Here is a 16,258-nt window from a genome sequence, read left to right as displayed (position 1 = left end):
AAATAATATTAAAATCGAGCATGTATTTCTAACTGCCAAAATGTCGTAAATCCAGCACATTTAATCAAATTACCTCATCATTTGCAGTCAAAAATGACTGTATCCACACAAACAGCATGCATATGATAGATTTAAATCGCGTTAAATTACTGCCGTTCTCGACAATGCACCTTTGTAACATACTCGCATGAAGAACAAATATAGACACAGATAATGGATTAATTTCGATTTAAGACTCAAACTTTCTCCGATACAAAAACATACCTTGTGTGATTTCTATGGAGTCAAATTAATGCCTTAAAGTTTTGCACAAAAATAAAGTTTTGCAAAACACAAAAAAGAATTGAGCAATAAAAAAATGTTTTGCAAACAAAAATAAAGAATTGCAAAGGAAAAATAAAGTATTGAGCGGAAAAAATAAGTTTTGCAAACAAAAATAATAAATTGCAAAATAAAATAAACTAGTGCAAAAATAAAAATATAATCAATTACAAAAATCAATTACAGCTGTAATCCTATTTTATCTTTGCCACATATTTTTCATGCTCAAACCTACTAAATCATTTGCAACGCTCATTTTATTCTGCGTTTCAGTCAAGCGTGCGCTCACGACACCCGTTTTCTTTTGCGCTGCACTTTTCTGTGCGGATCCTACGGTGGCCGAGAGAGCTCAACGCGCTGCAAATGAGAAAACATCTTCATCAGTTTGACAACACATGCGCTGCAAACTCCACAACACTTACAAATAGTGAAACGCGCTGCAAATAAAGAAAACATCTTCATCAGTTTGACAACACATGCGCTGCAAACTCCACAACACTTACAAATAGTGAAACGCGCTGCAAATAAAGAAAACATCTTCATCAGTTTGACAACACACGCGCTGCAAACTCCACATGTTTTCTTTATTTGCAGCGCGTTTCACTATTTGTAAGTGTTGTGGAGTTTGCAGCGCATGTGTTGTCAAACTGATGAAGATGTTTTCTTTATTTGCAGCGCGTTTTTCTTTTTGTAAGTGTTGTGGAGTTTGCAGCGCATGTGTTGTCAAACTGATGAAGATGTTTTCTTTATTTGCAGCGCGTTGAGCTCTCTCGGCCACCGTACGGATCTCTTTCTGGCACTGGTTTGACGTGGGGGTGGAGTCAAGAAACGGGGGCACGCCCCCGCGAAATGCATTGGAGGGGAACGTAATCGGCGACAGGTGAAATAATTCTTTGACATGGTGAAAAATAATGAATGGTTTGTTTTTGTTGGTTTGTTTAGCATATGTTGTCGCCGATTACGACCCCCTCCAGTGTATTTCTTAAAGTAATTATGACCCGTTTCGCTCTGTCTCACTGCCTGTATCCACTTTTGTGCCCTTAAACATTCGTTTTTTGGGGTCGACAGCTTATAAAAACTTATTTCTGGGTTTTTTAGCTTGTTAGCTGTACACCTTGTCACACAACACCTTTTAGGCATTGTTCTGTTTTTTGTAATGTGTCAGAAAAGACAAGAAGGCAGCCTGGAGACGGTTGGATTGTTTTTCCCCCGGTGGGCGTGGTTTTCAGATTATAATAAATGCGCTCTGTCTCTATGCTTGCCTGCGTCTCAATGTGCATACTATCCATCCTAAATAGTATGTGACACTAGTACTATTCAATACTATTTAGGGCGGATAGGGTGGATAGTATGCACATTGGGATGCAGGACTTAATCTGTTCAGTTCCGATCTGCGTCTCCTGCCGATGACGTGTTTCGCGGAGGCGTGCCCCCGTTTCTTGACTCCACCCCCACGTCAAACCAGTGCCATAAAGAGATCCGCACAGAAAAGTGCAGCGCAAAAGAAACCCAGTATCGTGAGCGCACGCTTGACTGAAACGCAGAATAAAATGAGCGTTGCAAATGATTTAGTAGGTTTGAGCATGAAAAATATGTGGCAAAGATAAAATAGGATTACAGCTGTCATTGATTTTTGTAATTGATTATATTTTTATTTTTGCACTTCATTATTTTATTTTGCAATTTATTATTTTTGTTTGCAAAACTTATTTTTTTCTGCTCAATACTTTATTTTTCCTTTGCAATTCTTTATTTTTGTTTGCAAAACATTTTTTTATTGCTCAATTCTTTTTTTGTTTTGCAAAACTTTATTTTTGTGCAAAACTTTAAGGCATTAATTTGACTACATAGATTTCTTGTATTCAATGATGATAACGAGCAAGAACGCACTTGTTCCCAAATATCCACATGACAGCAAACGTGACATAATTATACAACAGGTCAAAAAACAAAACATACATTTTAAACACATACTGTCAGTATTTACTCTATTTTGCAATGAAATAATAGTTCTAACGAAAACCACAGCAGAACTACAACACACGTCTGTGTTTCGCGAACAATTCTGCGGCTTTGAACGAATCGTAAGAGTCAATGATTCAATGATTTATTCAAAGCCGCTTGCTTCGTTACTGAATGAATGACTCGATTGCTCACTCATAAAAACATTGACTCGCTGCCACCTACTGGCGGTTTTAGTTTAATATTTAAAAGTTTTACTCGTTTTACCATCATTGCATATTTCTCTATTGAACATTTTTTTATTTAAAACAGTATTTATTTTATAAAGTTATTCAGAAAGGTAAAAAATGCACTTGGAAAATCAATTTAGGGGGCAAATATTGTCCCTTAATGGTAAAGGTGTGACTGCAATCGAAGTGGAAGAGAGGGGGTACGCGAAAGGATGGTAATGCCTTCAGGGGTACTCCACGCTAACTAGTTTGGGAACCACTGTTCTAGACTGTATCTGGGCAAGTCGTGTATCCCAGTCTTTCTTCCTTTGGAACACAAATTTAGTTATCCACACTTTTGAGCCTTCTCATTTACACACAATGACAGTGACCAGGTGCTGCCAGGCTCCCAAATTAAGAAAATAAAGTAGTTCATAGCACTAGTCGTGACTTATATTCACGCACTACAACAGAGCTTTGTTGTATCAGGAACGTCTGAGATTGTTGATACAAGTTCAGAACTCAGAACGTGGATTTTGTCGTGACTGACATGAAAATGTACATTTAAATTTTACCTTTTACTATGAGGTGGAATCGAGCTGATTGTGATTTGGCGTCATGTTATTGTTTGTGTACAAGTATAAATGCAAATGAGGTTTAAAGCAACAGTTCACCCAAAAATGAAATCTGTCATTTACTCAACCTCATGTTGTTTCGAACCTGCATGGCTTTCTCCCTTTTGTGAAACACAAATTATATTTTGTCAAATGTATGTTTTTTTTTGTCCGTACAATGGAAGTTTATGGTCCTCAAAACTGTTACCAACAACATTCTTCAAAATATTGTTTATGTTCCGCAGAAGAAAGAATATCATACAGATTTGGAACGATATGAGGCCGAATATTCATTTTTGGGTGAACTGTCCCTTTAAGAAAGGAAGCTTATCTGTGAATAACTTGCATTTTGGCCTATTCCTCACACAAAGCTTCAAAAACAGTATAGTACACTAGTCATATGGATAACCTTTAAGTTGCTTTACTTGTCCTGTATGAAGAAACACAATAATCACATGGGTTTGGAATGACAAGATTGAGCAAATGACAAAATGTTTAGTTGAACCATCATTGAGCACTTTATAATCACATTTTACTCTCAGTCACAGATAATGCACCCAAACAAAACGTGTGCGATCATTTTTATAAATGTCGTTTATTTTGTGATCCAGTATAAACAGAGAACCTTGGAGGAAAAAGTTATGCGGTTTAATAAACGGAGCTCCGATTAAACCAAAGAAGTTTGGTGGAAAGCACTGCTTAGATAAAGAGCATTCTGGCTATGACACACCGATACACAAATCTTCAGAAATGGATGACTGTATTTGTATCATTTCGTCAAAAGTTCATTGGTTAGTAGTACCTAATGAATCAAGAATGGAAATAGTACATCCACATGCAGAGCCACGGTAAGCTAAGAAACGTCTATTCTGTTTGTTAGATAAAAACAGAGATGAGTTTTGTAGGAAAGTTTGATGTGTTCCACTTAAATATAAATTATCTGGAATATACAAAAAAGCATTTACATATACATTTTCTTTCACTCAGTCTTAGAGCTCCACATGTCCCTTTAAGCAGTATGTCTATTTGCACCTCAAGAAATGACAAGCTACTTTCATCGCACCAGTCCCACATGGCATTAAAAAAAAATGCAGAGCCCGTAGCCCCTACATTAGCACAGTTCACACACACACACACACACACACACACACACACACACACACTGTATTGCCTTGAAACAATGAGGAACAGCGTACGGCTGTTATTATATGGAACATGGAAGCAATAAACTCACACCAACTAACCCCAGCATCCCGCTTGACTAACCACTCACAGCCCTGGCGTCCAGCACTTATCTAAGTAGGTAACGCTAAGAAATATGTATTAAGGCTTTTCTGAGGACCTGAGGATTTCAAAAAACACACAATGAGGCACACAAAAGGCAAAGAAGAGCTCTAGACGTGACACACAAACAGAGAAGCGGAAAAAAGAGACGGCTAATGTGAACGCCTGGTGTCCGTTCGCTGCTGACCAGTAAAGAGGGAGGTGACAAAGACGCCAATGGGCGGCTTTCAGAAGACATCCGCATTAACCTTGTAGCAGCATTCCCTCTAGTTTCTGGTCAGGATGTTGTTGTTGTTGTTGTTTACTTTCTTCCAGACGCGATTTCAGTGCAAGTATTCCTGTGTCGTAAACAGTAAGAAGTCCTTGGAGATTCTTTGCTTGTAAGCACATGTAACCGTCACCATGTGATCGTCACCTCATTTTATGATGATTAGTTGGTTTTCAGCCAAATATGTCTTGCTCTAAATGATTACGTTTCAGACACCTGCATTCTCTTACAAAACATTGTACATGACATGCATCTAAAGCGGTTCCTACACACTCTGCGTACTGTAATAGGAACAGACAGACCGACTGGATCAAACAAAAAGGAAAAAGCTAGATATGTCGTACATACAAAAGAAGCATGTGACATTTTCCTCAATTAGTTTTTTTTTTTTTTAAGCTGCTTTGGTAACATCAAATTCAATCCCGTCAGCCTTCAATCTCTTTTGAATTGGCTAGCCAACAACACACCCGTTTTTAAAAAAAAAATCTTTTCCTCTTCATCCCACTATTATCGTTCACGTATGTCCTCTGGTTTGTATGAATGGGTTTTCATCGATCTGTCTGAGTCACTTTTCTCAGAGTCTCCTCAAGGAAGAACGTGTGGTCTGAAGTCAGCGGCCCGCGCTGTGTTCTGTCATAAAGATGTGCGGGCTGTGAGGGAGAGAGCTATTGTACTGAGAGCCGAGAGAGTGGAGACGCTGGAAGCCGAGGCGATGGCATTGGGACCTGAGAGAGAATAAATCACTGAATGAATAAGATAAAACGGTTAAGTGCTAAAACATACAAGTGTGTGATTTACAATCACAGTCAATACATTACTGTCACTTCAAATGAGTAACTGGAGTTTAAAAGGTGAAGAGCTTCAGAACAATAATTTATAGGAACTCGCTTTATATTATAAATGTTATTATATTTTTGTATATTACAGGCAGCTGTTATTGAGGACAAAATGACTGTTGTCCCCAGCTGATTTCCTGCATACACTGTGGTTCAAAAGTTTAGGGTCAGTAAGATTTATTATTCAGCGAGGACACATGAAATTGATCGAAAGTGACAAAGTCATTTACAAAAACTTCGGAACACAAATTAAGATATTTTTGATAAAATCCGATGGCTCAGCGAGGCCTCCAATGACAGCAAGATAAGTAACACTTTCAATGCCCTGAAAGCTACTAAAGACGTATTTAAAACAGATCATGTGACTATGAATGTGGTTCAACCTTAAAGGGTTAGTTCACACAAAAATTAAAATGATGTCATTAATGACTCACCCTCATGTCTTTCCAAACCCGTAAGACCTCCGTTCATCTTCGGAACACAGTTTAAGATATTTTAGATTTAGTTCAAGAGCTTTCTGTCCCTCCATTGAAAATGTTTGTACGGTATACTGTTCATGTCCAGAAAGGTAATAAAAACATCATCAAAGTAGTCCATGTGACATCAGTGGGTTAGTTAGAAGTTTTTGAAGCTTCGAAAATACATTTTGGTCCAAAAATAACAAAAACTACGACTTTATTCAGCATTGTCTTCTCTTCCGGGTCTGTTTTCAATCCGGGTTCACGACTCCGCAGTGACGCTGCTGACGTGTTATCCGGTGCGCCCGAGCTTCGTTTACAGTCTGAGGGAGACGCACGCTGTATTCAAGCTATTCTACATTGTTTGTATTTTGGTACTGCTATATTTTTTAAAATGGTGAGCAAGTGTGCATGTCGCGGATGTCTTGATCGCCAAAAACAACAACGTAAAAGTGCATTACCAACGCCGACAGATGAAAGGATTCAATGGAAAGGATTCCGGAAGAGAAGACAATGCTGAATAAAGTCGTGGTTTTTGTTATTTTTGGACCAAAATGTATTTTTGGTGCTTCAACAAATTCTAACTAACCCACTGATGTCACATGGACTACTTTGATGATGTTTTTATTACCTTTCTGGACATGGACAGTATACTGTACATACATTTTCAATGGAGGGACAGAAAGCTCGTGGACTAAATCTAAAATATCTTAAACTGTGTTCCGAAGATGAACGGAGGTCTTACGGGTTTGGAACGACATGAGGGTGAGTCATTAATGACATAATTTTCATTTTTGGGTGAACTAACCCTTTAATGTTATGAAGCGACGAGAATACTATTTGTGCACCAAAAAAAACAAAATAATGACTTTATTCAACAATATCTCGTGATGGACGATTTCAAAACACTGCTTCATGATGCTCCAAAGCTTAACAAATCTTTTGTTTCGAATCAGTGGTTCAACATTGAACACTGAACAAATGTTTCGAAATTTCAATGGTTCACCACTGGGGGCCGTGACTTTGGCAGTTTGATTCAAGCTTTGAAACTTCATGAAGAAGTGTTTTGAAATCGCCCATCAATAGATACTGCTGAATAAAATCATTATTTTGTTTTTTTTGGCGCACTAAAAGTATTCTCTTCACTTCATAATATTAAGGTTGAACCACTGTAGTCACATGAACTGTTGTAAATATGTTTTTATTACCTTTCTGGCCATTTGAAAGTGTTAATTATCTTGCTGACAATGCAGGACTCACTGAGCCATCGGATTTTATCAAAAATATCTTAATTTTTGTTCTGAAGATAAACAAAGGTCTTACAGATGTGGAACGACATGAGGGTGAGAAATTAATGACAGAATTTTCATTTTTGGGTGAACTAACCTATAAGGCCTTTAAGCACATGCTTTAAAAATACGTTGTTTTATTTAGCAAGCCTGTAATCATCTCGATCATACATGGAAAACAACATTTACAACTTGTACAGGCAATTTACCATAGGAAATATATGGGCTTTAAAGTGTTTTAACAGTTATCAAGGTTGAGCCAAAAACCTAGGACTTGTTAGCCAAAGTTGGTTTTTGAAATAATCTCTAATATTTAATGAACGATTTGATTGACAGAGGCGGTCCTAGAGGCAAAGTTCCTCAGAGTGAGCAGTTCTACCATGTGGTACAAATTTCGTGGGCGAGTGTGAAAAATAGCGCAATACAAAATTGTTTGCGCACGTGAAAAACGTGAAGGCACCCCTGGTGGCCGATTTCTTTCAAATTTCTCACAGGCCTCTAGGGCTGTGTGTCAAACAGGCCCAGTGAGTTTCGTTCTGAATCAGCCCTCATTAACCTTGTCTGATAGCTGCTCAAACTTCATTGGCTGATTTCACGCGACCACAGAATGAGCTCTTGCATAGGTGTGCTGAGTTTGGTGAAAATATCTCATTCTGTTCACGAGTTATAGCCATTTTAATAAAAGTGGCTAATACCCACTTTGAATGTTTTGACAGCCCTTGGAGACTGTGAATTAGAATTGAGGTCATCCCATGACCTTAACTTTTTTTTGATAACTATTGACAACCAGACTCCAGAGAATGTTGCTGCACTGGTTTGGTTCTGTCTGTTTCGTCCATCTTGAGACAAAATGATATAAGACACTTGAGCCTACGCTTAATGTTTCAGGAGTTATGAGCCATTTTGTACTTTTGACCGCTGTAGCGCCCCGTGAGGCCTATCAGGGTGAGCCTTGGTGACGTTGTAGATGGTGTGAATACTACAGAAAGCTTACGGTATGGTCTGCCTAATCACTTTAAGGGGAGAATGCTGATCCTTGGAAAATGTAACAATTACAATAGGGTTTCAAAGATTAACAAATACAGTAACAAATGTATTGCTCATGGTTAGTTCATGTTAGTTAATACATTAACTAATGTGAACAAATGAACCTTATTGTAAAGTGTTACCAAAACTTTTTTAATTGTAATAATATTTCACAATATTACAGTTTTACTGTATTTTTGATCACATAAATGAATCCTTGGTGAGAAAGGACTGAAAAATCGTACTGACCCAAACTTTTGAACAGTAGTGCATTTCATATTTCTCATATTCCTTGGTGTTTTTCTGCTCACATAGAAAAACCATTTAAATTTCCTAATATTTCATGCACATTTATTAATTTATTTGGTGAGTAGTCATGTAATCAGCAGGATAATGTAGAGTCAGTCGGTAATTAGTGCAAAATAAACCCCTTCAGGCTGATTCAAGTCTGATCGCCCTGTTGAGCTTAATGTCATAATAACAGGCTGAGTGTATATTATCCCTTACATATTATATTACTAAATTACTATATCTATTTATAATGTATTTTATTTATTTATAAAATTGTAAGCTTCAAAGTTTTTCCTCTTAAATAAAATTTAGCATAAAAAAATAAGTCACTCAGCATAGGATGATCTACCTGCTATTCTGGGAATGGTGATCTGTGTGCTGCTGCTGCCTTCCCCTCCTTCTCCAAAAGACTTGATCTGGATGAAGTACTCCTCATCTATGGGCAGTGAGAGCTCCACTGACGTGGTGTTAGTCTCCATAATGTTGGGCCTGCTGACTCCGTTCCGCTTGTACAATACCTACAGAACCATTCCAAAACAATTACCTCCAATTACATGGTCCCACATCATATCATACCCAGTATTGGGGATAACGTATACAAGTAACATTTACTTTTTTTCAAGTAACTAGTAAAGGAACGCATTACTTTTAAATTAGGGCTGCAACGATTAATCGTTTGCAAAATAAAAGTCTGTGTTTACGTAATATATATGGGTGTGTTCTGTGTATAATAATTATGTTTATATAAATACACACACATTCATGTATATATTTAAGAAAAATGTTATATTTATATATAAAATATTTGTTTATATGTAATATAAAATATATATAAATATATATATTTATAATACATGCATATATTTCTAAACTTTATACCTGTATATGTGTGTGTATTTATATATACATAATTATTATACACAGAACACACACATATATATTACGTAAACACAGACTTTTAATCGAGATTAATCGTTGCAGCCCTATTTTAAATTTACAAAAACATATCTGAGTAGCTTCTTCAAATAAGTAATGCAAGTTAATTTGTTTTCCTATTTATTGATTGACAGCTCTCCTGTCCCCATGTTGAGAGAAATCGGTGAGCTGCGCCCTCTACTGTACAGGTGTGAATTTACATTTCCTTCAGCCTGAGGCTTATTCATTTCACTTTTGGTGTGAAATGGCCTTTTACATTTGCCAAAAATAGAACTTTTAGGTTTTTTGTTATTAAAAAACAAACAAGCAATCACAGCCCAGGTGAGAGAAAGTAACACAAAAGTAACATAACACATAACTTTCCATTAAAAGTAACTAACACAATTAGTTACTTTTTAAGGCAGTAACACATTATTGCAACACATTCGTTTTAAAAGAAACTTTCCCCATGACTGATCAGACCGATATGTAATTTTATTGGCTGATGATGAAATATACATGCATGAAGGCTAATTTAATATTATATGTTAGCAATATTAAATGAACTGTTAATGCAAACATTATTTATTCTACATTCACTGTATTCCAAACACTTAAACTCAAGCTATGAGGGAAAAAAATGCCCTTTTACATAAAACGCAGATATTTGGAGTGAATATCTGGCATGAATTATTCAACAGCAATAACTGATCCTATGAAGCTACATACACCAGGATTTTCAGCTATGAAACGACATCAAACTATACAAACAAACCTATAGAGGCTTTGGAGTCGATGTCATGCACATATCAGAGTATTTGGTGGTGCTAATACACTGAAAGCTATTTAATCATTGAGCAATAATGTGCTGTGTCACATTGTGAATGTAGTTCAAGTTACCATGAAATCAAAATTGACAATTCTTATTTTTTTATGGAATACTGCAGATTTATCCGTGCACATCATTATTCATTGTAATCTTTAATCAAAATATCTTCCCCTCTCTCTTATACTGGCTTCTCTTCTCTGATGATGTGTTTACTGCACGAGGGCGGTACAACCTGTCACTCACATGCGATCCAATCAATTCCTGTTGGACAAAATTATGTCCCACCCTACATTTTTTCTTGCTTGATAAGGCATTTCACTTGGATATAGGTCACAATGGGGAAGAAAAGATTATTGCAATTTTAGTTTCATGGTGACTTTAGGGCTAAAGGCTGTTGTTACACATGATACACAGCGGACATACACAAATAGTTTTACAGTTTTGCAAGAAGATAGAGCATACCTTATATCCCATGACCTCTGATTCATTCTCAAGAGGTTTCACCTGTTCCCAGTTGAGAATAATCTTTGAGTTTGATGTATTCCACATGACTTTTGAGGGTGGCTGGCTGGGGGCTGGATGAAGACAGACACAAATCAAACAGACAATAATCTAATACAACAAGTGTTACTACCCTTCAATCATTCAGTAACATCCCCTTCAATTGAAAAAAATAAATAAAATAAAGTTACTTACGGGGCTTTTTGGTGGTAACGTTAACCGCTGGACTAGGTGGTCCTGTTCCTGCTGTATTGTAGGCTCTCACCGTTATATAGTAAGTGCTACTTCCTTTTAAGCCCTGAATAATGGCTATTGTCCGGTTTCCTACTGTCCTTAGCACACTAGCTGTATCTTCTTTGCCATTCTTCTCCCAGTATCTCAACTACAGGGAAAGACAAAACAGAACCGCTCAACATTAAACTTTAATTAAACTTGGTCCAATATCATTAAAACTAGTGGAAGAAAGAATTCATTTAGAATTTTCTGAAATTTTCTGAAAGCAAATCTGCTAACAGGTACTTTGGTTACTCAGCCACTGAAGTGTGGCAGTATTGAAATGAACCTGTCATTGGAAAAACATCATATGCAACATTTCCCAACTGTCAGGTTGACTGATTTTCTTTTTCCATCCCAAAGTCTCTGGACAGTCCCAGCTGAAGAGTCAGAGATGGATGATGGTACAAACCTAATTTGTATTTGTTCCACAACTGTTAGCAGAGGACAAAAAGGTCTCAGTGCTTTATATTTACAATCTTTGTAGATGACTTACCAAAGCAACTTACAACAAAGTTAAAAAATGACTAAAACCACACCACTTACTAGGAGTTGGTTACAATATTACAACCTCAAAAATGATTTTACTACCAAATTAAATAAGTAGCCCACATTGTAAGATCTACAGAGTGCTGCGACAGTACTCTGGGAGTTTTCTATTATAATATATTTTAAAATGTAAGTTATTCCTGTGATGGCAAAGCTGAAATTTCAGCATCATTACTCCAGTCTTCAGGGTCACACGTTCCTCCAGAAATCATTTTAATGTTTATTACTATCAATGTTGAAAACAGTTGTGCTGTTTAATATTTTTGTGAAAACGTATATATATATATATATATATATATATATATATATATATATATATATATATATATATATATATATATATATATATATATATATATATATACACACACACACAGGTGCTGGTCATATAATTCGAATATGATCAAAAAGTTGATTTATTTCACTAATTCCATTAAAAAAGTGAAACTTGTATATTATATTCATTCATTACACACTTATATATTTCAAATGTTTATTTCTTTTAATTTTGATGATTATCACTGACAACTAAGGAAAATCCCAAATTCAGTATCTCAGAAAATTAGAATATTGTGAAAAGGTTCAATATTGAAGACACCTGGTGCCACACTCTAATCAGCTAATTAACTCAAAACACCTGCAAAGGCCTTTAAATGGTTTCTCAGTCTAGTTCTGTAGGCTACACAATCATGGGGAAGACTGCTGACTTGACAGTTGTCCAAAAGATGACCATTTACACCTTGCACAAGGAGGGCAAGACACAAAAGATCATTGCAAAAGAGGATGGCTGTTCACAGAGCTCTGTGTCCAAGCACATTAATAGAGAGGCGAAGGGAAGGAAAAGATGTGGTAGAAAAAAAGTGTACAAGCATTAGGGATAACCGCACCCTGGAGAGGATTGTGAAACAAAACCCATTCAAAAATGTGGCGGAGATTCACAAAGAGTGGACTGCAGCTGGAGTCAGTGCTTCAAGAACCACTACGCACAGACATATGCAAAACATGGGTCTCAGCTGTCGCATTCCTTGTGTCAAGCCACTCTTGAACAACAGACAGCGTCAGAAGTGTCTTGCCTGGGCTAAAGACAAAAAGGACTGGACTGCTGCTGAGTGGTCCAAAGTTATGTTCTCTGATGAAAGTAAATTTTGCATTTCCTTTGGAAATCAGGGTCCCAGAGTCTGGAGGAAGAGAGGAGAGGCACACAATCCACGTTGCTTGAGGTCCAGTGTAAAGTTTCCACAGTCAGTGATGGTTTGGGGTGCCATGTCATCTGCTGGTATTGGTCCACTGTGTTTTCTGAGGTCCAAGGTCAACGCAACCATATACCAGGAAGTTTTAGAGCACTTCATGCTCCCTGCTGCTGACCAACTTTATGGAGATGCAGATTTCATTTTCCAACAGGACTTGGCACCTGCACACAGTGCCAAAGCTACCAGTACCTGGTTTAAGGACCATGGTATCCCTGTTCTTAATTGGCCAGCAAACTCGCCTGACCTTAACCACATAGAAAATCTATGGGGTATTGTGAAGAGGAAGATGCGATATGCCAGACCCAACAATGCAGAAGAGCTGAAGGCCACTATCAGAGCAACCTGGGCTCTCATAACACCTGAGCAGTGCCACAGACTGATCGACTCCATGCCACACCGCATTGCTGCAGTAATTCAGGCAAAAGGAGCCCCAACTAAGTATTGAGTGCTGTACATGCTCATACTTTTCATGTTCATACTTTTCAGTTGGCCAAGATTTCTAAAAATCCTTTCTTTGTATTGGTCTTAAGTAATATTCTAATTTTCTGAGATACTGAATTTGGGATTTTCCTTAGTTGTCAGTTATAATCATCAAAATTAAAAGAAATAAACATTTGAAATATATCAGTCTGTGTGTAATGAATGAATATAATATACAAGTTTCACTTTTTGAATGGAATTAGTGAAATAAATCAACTTTTTGATGATATTCTAATTATATGACCAGCACCTGTGTATGTGTATATGTATATATATATATATATATATATATATATATATATATAATGAACTTTCTATTTACCTAAAAAAAATATATATATAAAGAACAACATCAATTTGAATTTTTTTTTGTATCACTATAAATGTCTTTACTGTCATTTTTACACAATTTAATGTGTCCTTGCTGAATAAAAATAAACATTTCTTTCAAAGTAAAAAAACCCTTTGAATAGTAGTGTATTTGCATATTGCATTTTATATATCAATTTATATATCAATTATCAATTATCATAAATTATCATAAATCAATTATCAAAAATTATCATAAATCAATACTTCTAAGTTGTATCATTTTTAATTAATTTAGTTTACAAATGAAAACTGTGTCAATCTTTAAAGTTCACCCAAAAATGAAAATTCTGTCATCACTTACTCACCCTCAAGGGAAGTATTTTGTTAAACAGCTTAGTAATAAAAACAATTACTTAGATATTGGGTTTTATTGTTTAAAAGTACACACTTTTAAGTTTTATTCAAGTTCATTGAACTCAATTTTAATATTTAAAGTTTTGAAAAATCTTTATCAAATAATTATAACAATAAAATATTTTATGTACCAAAAAAAAAAAAAAAAGTAACTTTAATGTGAAAGTGTTTAGTATACCTCATAGCCGAGAACGCGTTTCTTGCTCGTGCTCCAGGGAAGGGCTTTCCAGGACACTTCAACGTCAAACGCTGAAAGACTTTTGGCTCTGAGTCGACTGGGTGCCCTTCCAGGCTCTGAATCCGAAGGAGAAATTCTTCGATTAGACCATTTTATTCAACAAATGTCTGTAAAAGTCCAACTCTTTTTGAAAAACAAGACTGGCCATGATTAATGGGTTCTGGCACAACACACTTCAGTTAACTTGGCTCCTATTAACTGCCTGCTAAGCGTTCCACAGCGAAATGTCAAAAGGTACATTTGACTTTAATTTCTCTGTTACACGCAACGGTTAATGTGACTGACCCTCCTCAGCAGAGTAGATGTTGACCACGGGTCCAAAAGGTCCTTCCCCCTTGTTATTGTACACCCCCACTTTGACTTGGAACGGGGAGAAGGGTAAGATGGTCTCGTTTTTGAAGACGTATTTGGAGGCTTCAGGAGAGGGAACTGCCGCCTGCATCCACCCGGTGGCGCCAAAGGGCCGGAAAGCAACGACGTATCCAAACCCTCCTCCGTTCTGGAGCTCTTCAGGAACGGGCTGCAAAACAGACACACACCCACAATTAAAACACATATATCTATAATACAGTACATTCCCTTTATTATAATACCCTGTCCAGTAGATTATCCTTTTATACTTCTCCTTATGTACACCACAGAAAAAAAACAACCATGTTTTTTGGGCACGTACCATGGTAATGTCATAGAATTTTACAACCATGACACTTGTTTGTAAGGTGTTTTCTCTTAACTCAAGAGTTCACGCACAAACCCATCTCTTATATTTTGGCTGTGGAGACAGCAGGATGTATGACTTCCCTGACACCTGTCAGGCATCAGACGGCGCATTCGTGCTAATCTCTGCCGTGGCGCGGTCTGAGGCAATAGCTGTCATCTCGGCCTCTTCAGCGAGAGAGGGATTCCATCTCCCAGAAAATCGTTTTGCCAGGTAATGATATCATGGTGGTTTTTGTTTGAGGTATCGGTCTGCCACTGACCGTGCAGTAATGCGGTGCGGTAACGGTGAGACCACCGGAAAATAGCATCCATTAGTCCGAAACCATGGCATGTGACTCAAAGAAGAGGGAGATTATGTTTTCACGCTCACACACTTGCGCGGGAGAGCTTAATGGCTAAATAAAAATGCACCTGTAATCAAGCGCTCACTCCAGTGTCTGCTGTGAAAATAACAATTTGCCATAGAAAGGCCTGCCAATCTATCTATCTATCTATCTATCTATCTATCTATCTATCTATCTATCTATCTATCTATCTATCTATCTATCTATCTATCTATCTATCTATCTATCTATCTATCTATCTATCTATCTATCTATCTGACAAAGCTACATACATTTCAATATTGATAAAAATAGTTCAGTCTAATAAAGAAATATCATTTATATACTTATTTTATATATATACTTATATATAGATACAAAGTGAATCTCTCAAACTGAAGTTTTAAGTTCCCTGTGACAAACTTCCAGCTCAATAGATAATACCAGCTGACTCTCAAACCAGAACAATAGAAGATGTCTCATGAAAGGAGATACAGAAAGAGAGAAGATAATCTTTGAAAAGTTCCTTGCAAAATTCGAGGGTAACTCCATTTAATTATCTTTGCTGCTTCTCCTGTATGACAGCGGCAGTTATTGCTGCGCAGCTTTTACAGAAAATGAAGTGTTATGTGTATCCACTTTACTATGATTAATGAAAACCTCAAATAAAGGGAACAATGGTGTCTAGCCAGCTTGCAAAAGAAGACTGTATACAAAGGACTCACTAAGGGAAAGAAACACACACACACAGAAACGGGCGAGTGAAGTGCACTGGCCATCTTACCTCCCAAGTGATGACTAACTCTGATCGACTGCCACCTCCTCCGCTCACGTTGGCTGGGGTGACCTTGGGAACTGGAGGAAGGAAAAGATTTACTCAGTCTGGCTCAGGTGTG

General features: G+C 37.0%; 1 protein-coding gene across 1 annotated transcript in view; it reads right to left on the bottom strand.

Annotated features, from left to right (window-relative positions):
• Positions 1 to 5,291: 5,291 nt before the first annotated feature.
• cntn4 (contactin 4) overlaps positions 5,292 to 16,258 on the bottom strand; it is a 126,206-nt gene continuing 115,239 nt past the window's right edge. Inside the window, exons 18-24 of the mRNA XM_067372625.1 lie at positions 16,147 to 16,217; positions 14,605 to 14,839; positions 14,260 to 14,375; positions 10,999 to 11,185; positions 10,765 to 10,877; positions 8,908 to 9,076; positions 5,292 to 5,383 (exon numbers count right to left, since the gene is read on the bottom strand). Coding sequence (XP_067228726.1) covers positions 5,292 to 5,383; positions 8,908 to 9,076; positions 10,765 to 10,877; positions 10,999 to 11,185; positions 14,260 to 14,375; positions 14,605 to 14,839; positions 16,147 to 16,217 — 983 coding nt within the window. The remainder of the gene's footprint in view (positions 5,384 to 8,907; positions 9,077 to 10,764; positions 10,878 to 10,998; positions 11,186 to 14,259; positions 14,376 to 14,604; positions 14,840 to 16,146; positions 16,218 to 16,258) is intronic.

This window comes from Chanodichthys erythropterus, chromosome 21 (assembly GCF_024489055.1).
Source record: "Chanodichthys erythropterus isolate Z2021 chromosome 21, ASM2448905v1, whole genome shotgun sequence".
Classification (NCBI taxonomy): domain Eukaryota; kingdom Metazoa; phylum Chordata; class Actinopteri; order Cypriniformes; family Xenocyprididae; genus Chanodichthys; species Chanodichthys erythropterus.
The sequence above is the reverse complement of the archived record's forward strand: the minus strand, read 5'-3'. Positions and strand labels throughout refer to the sequence as shown.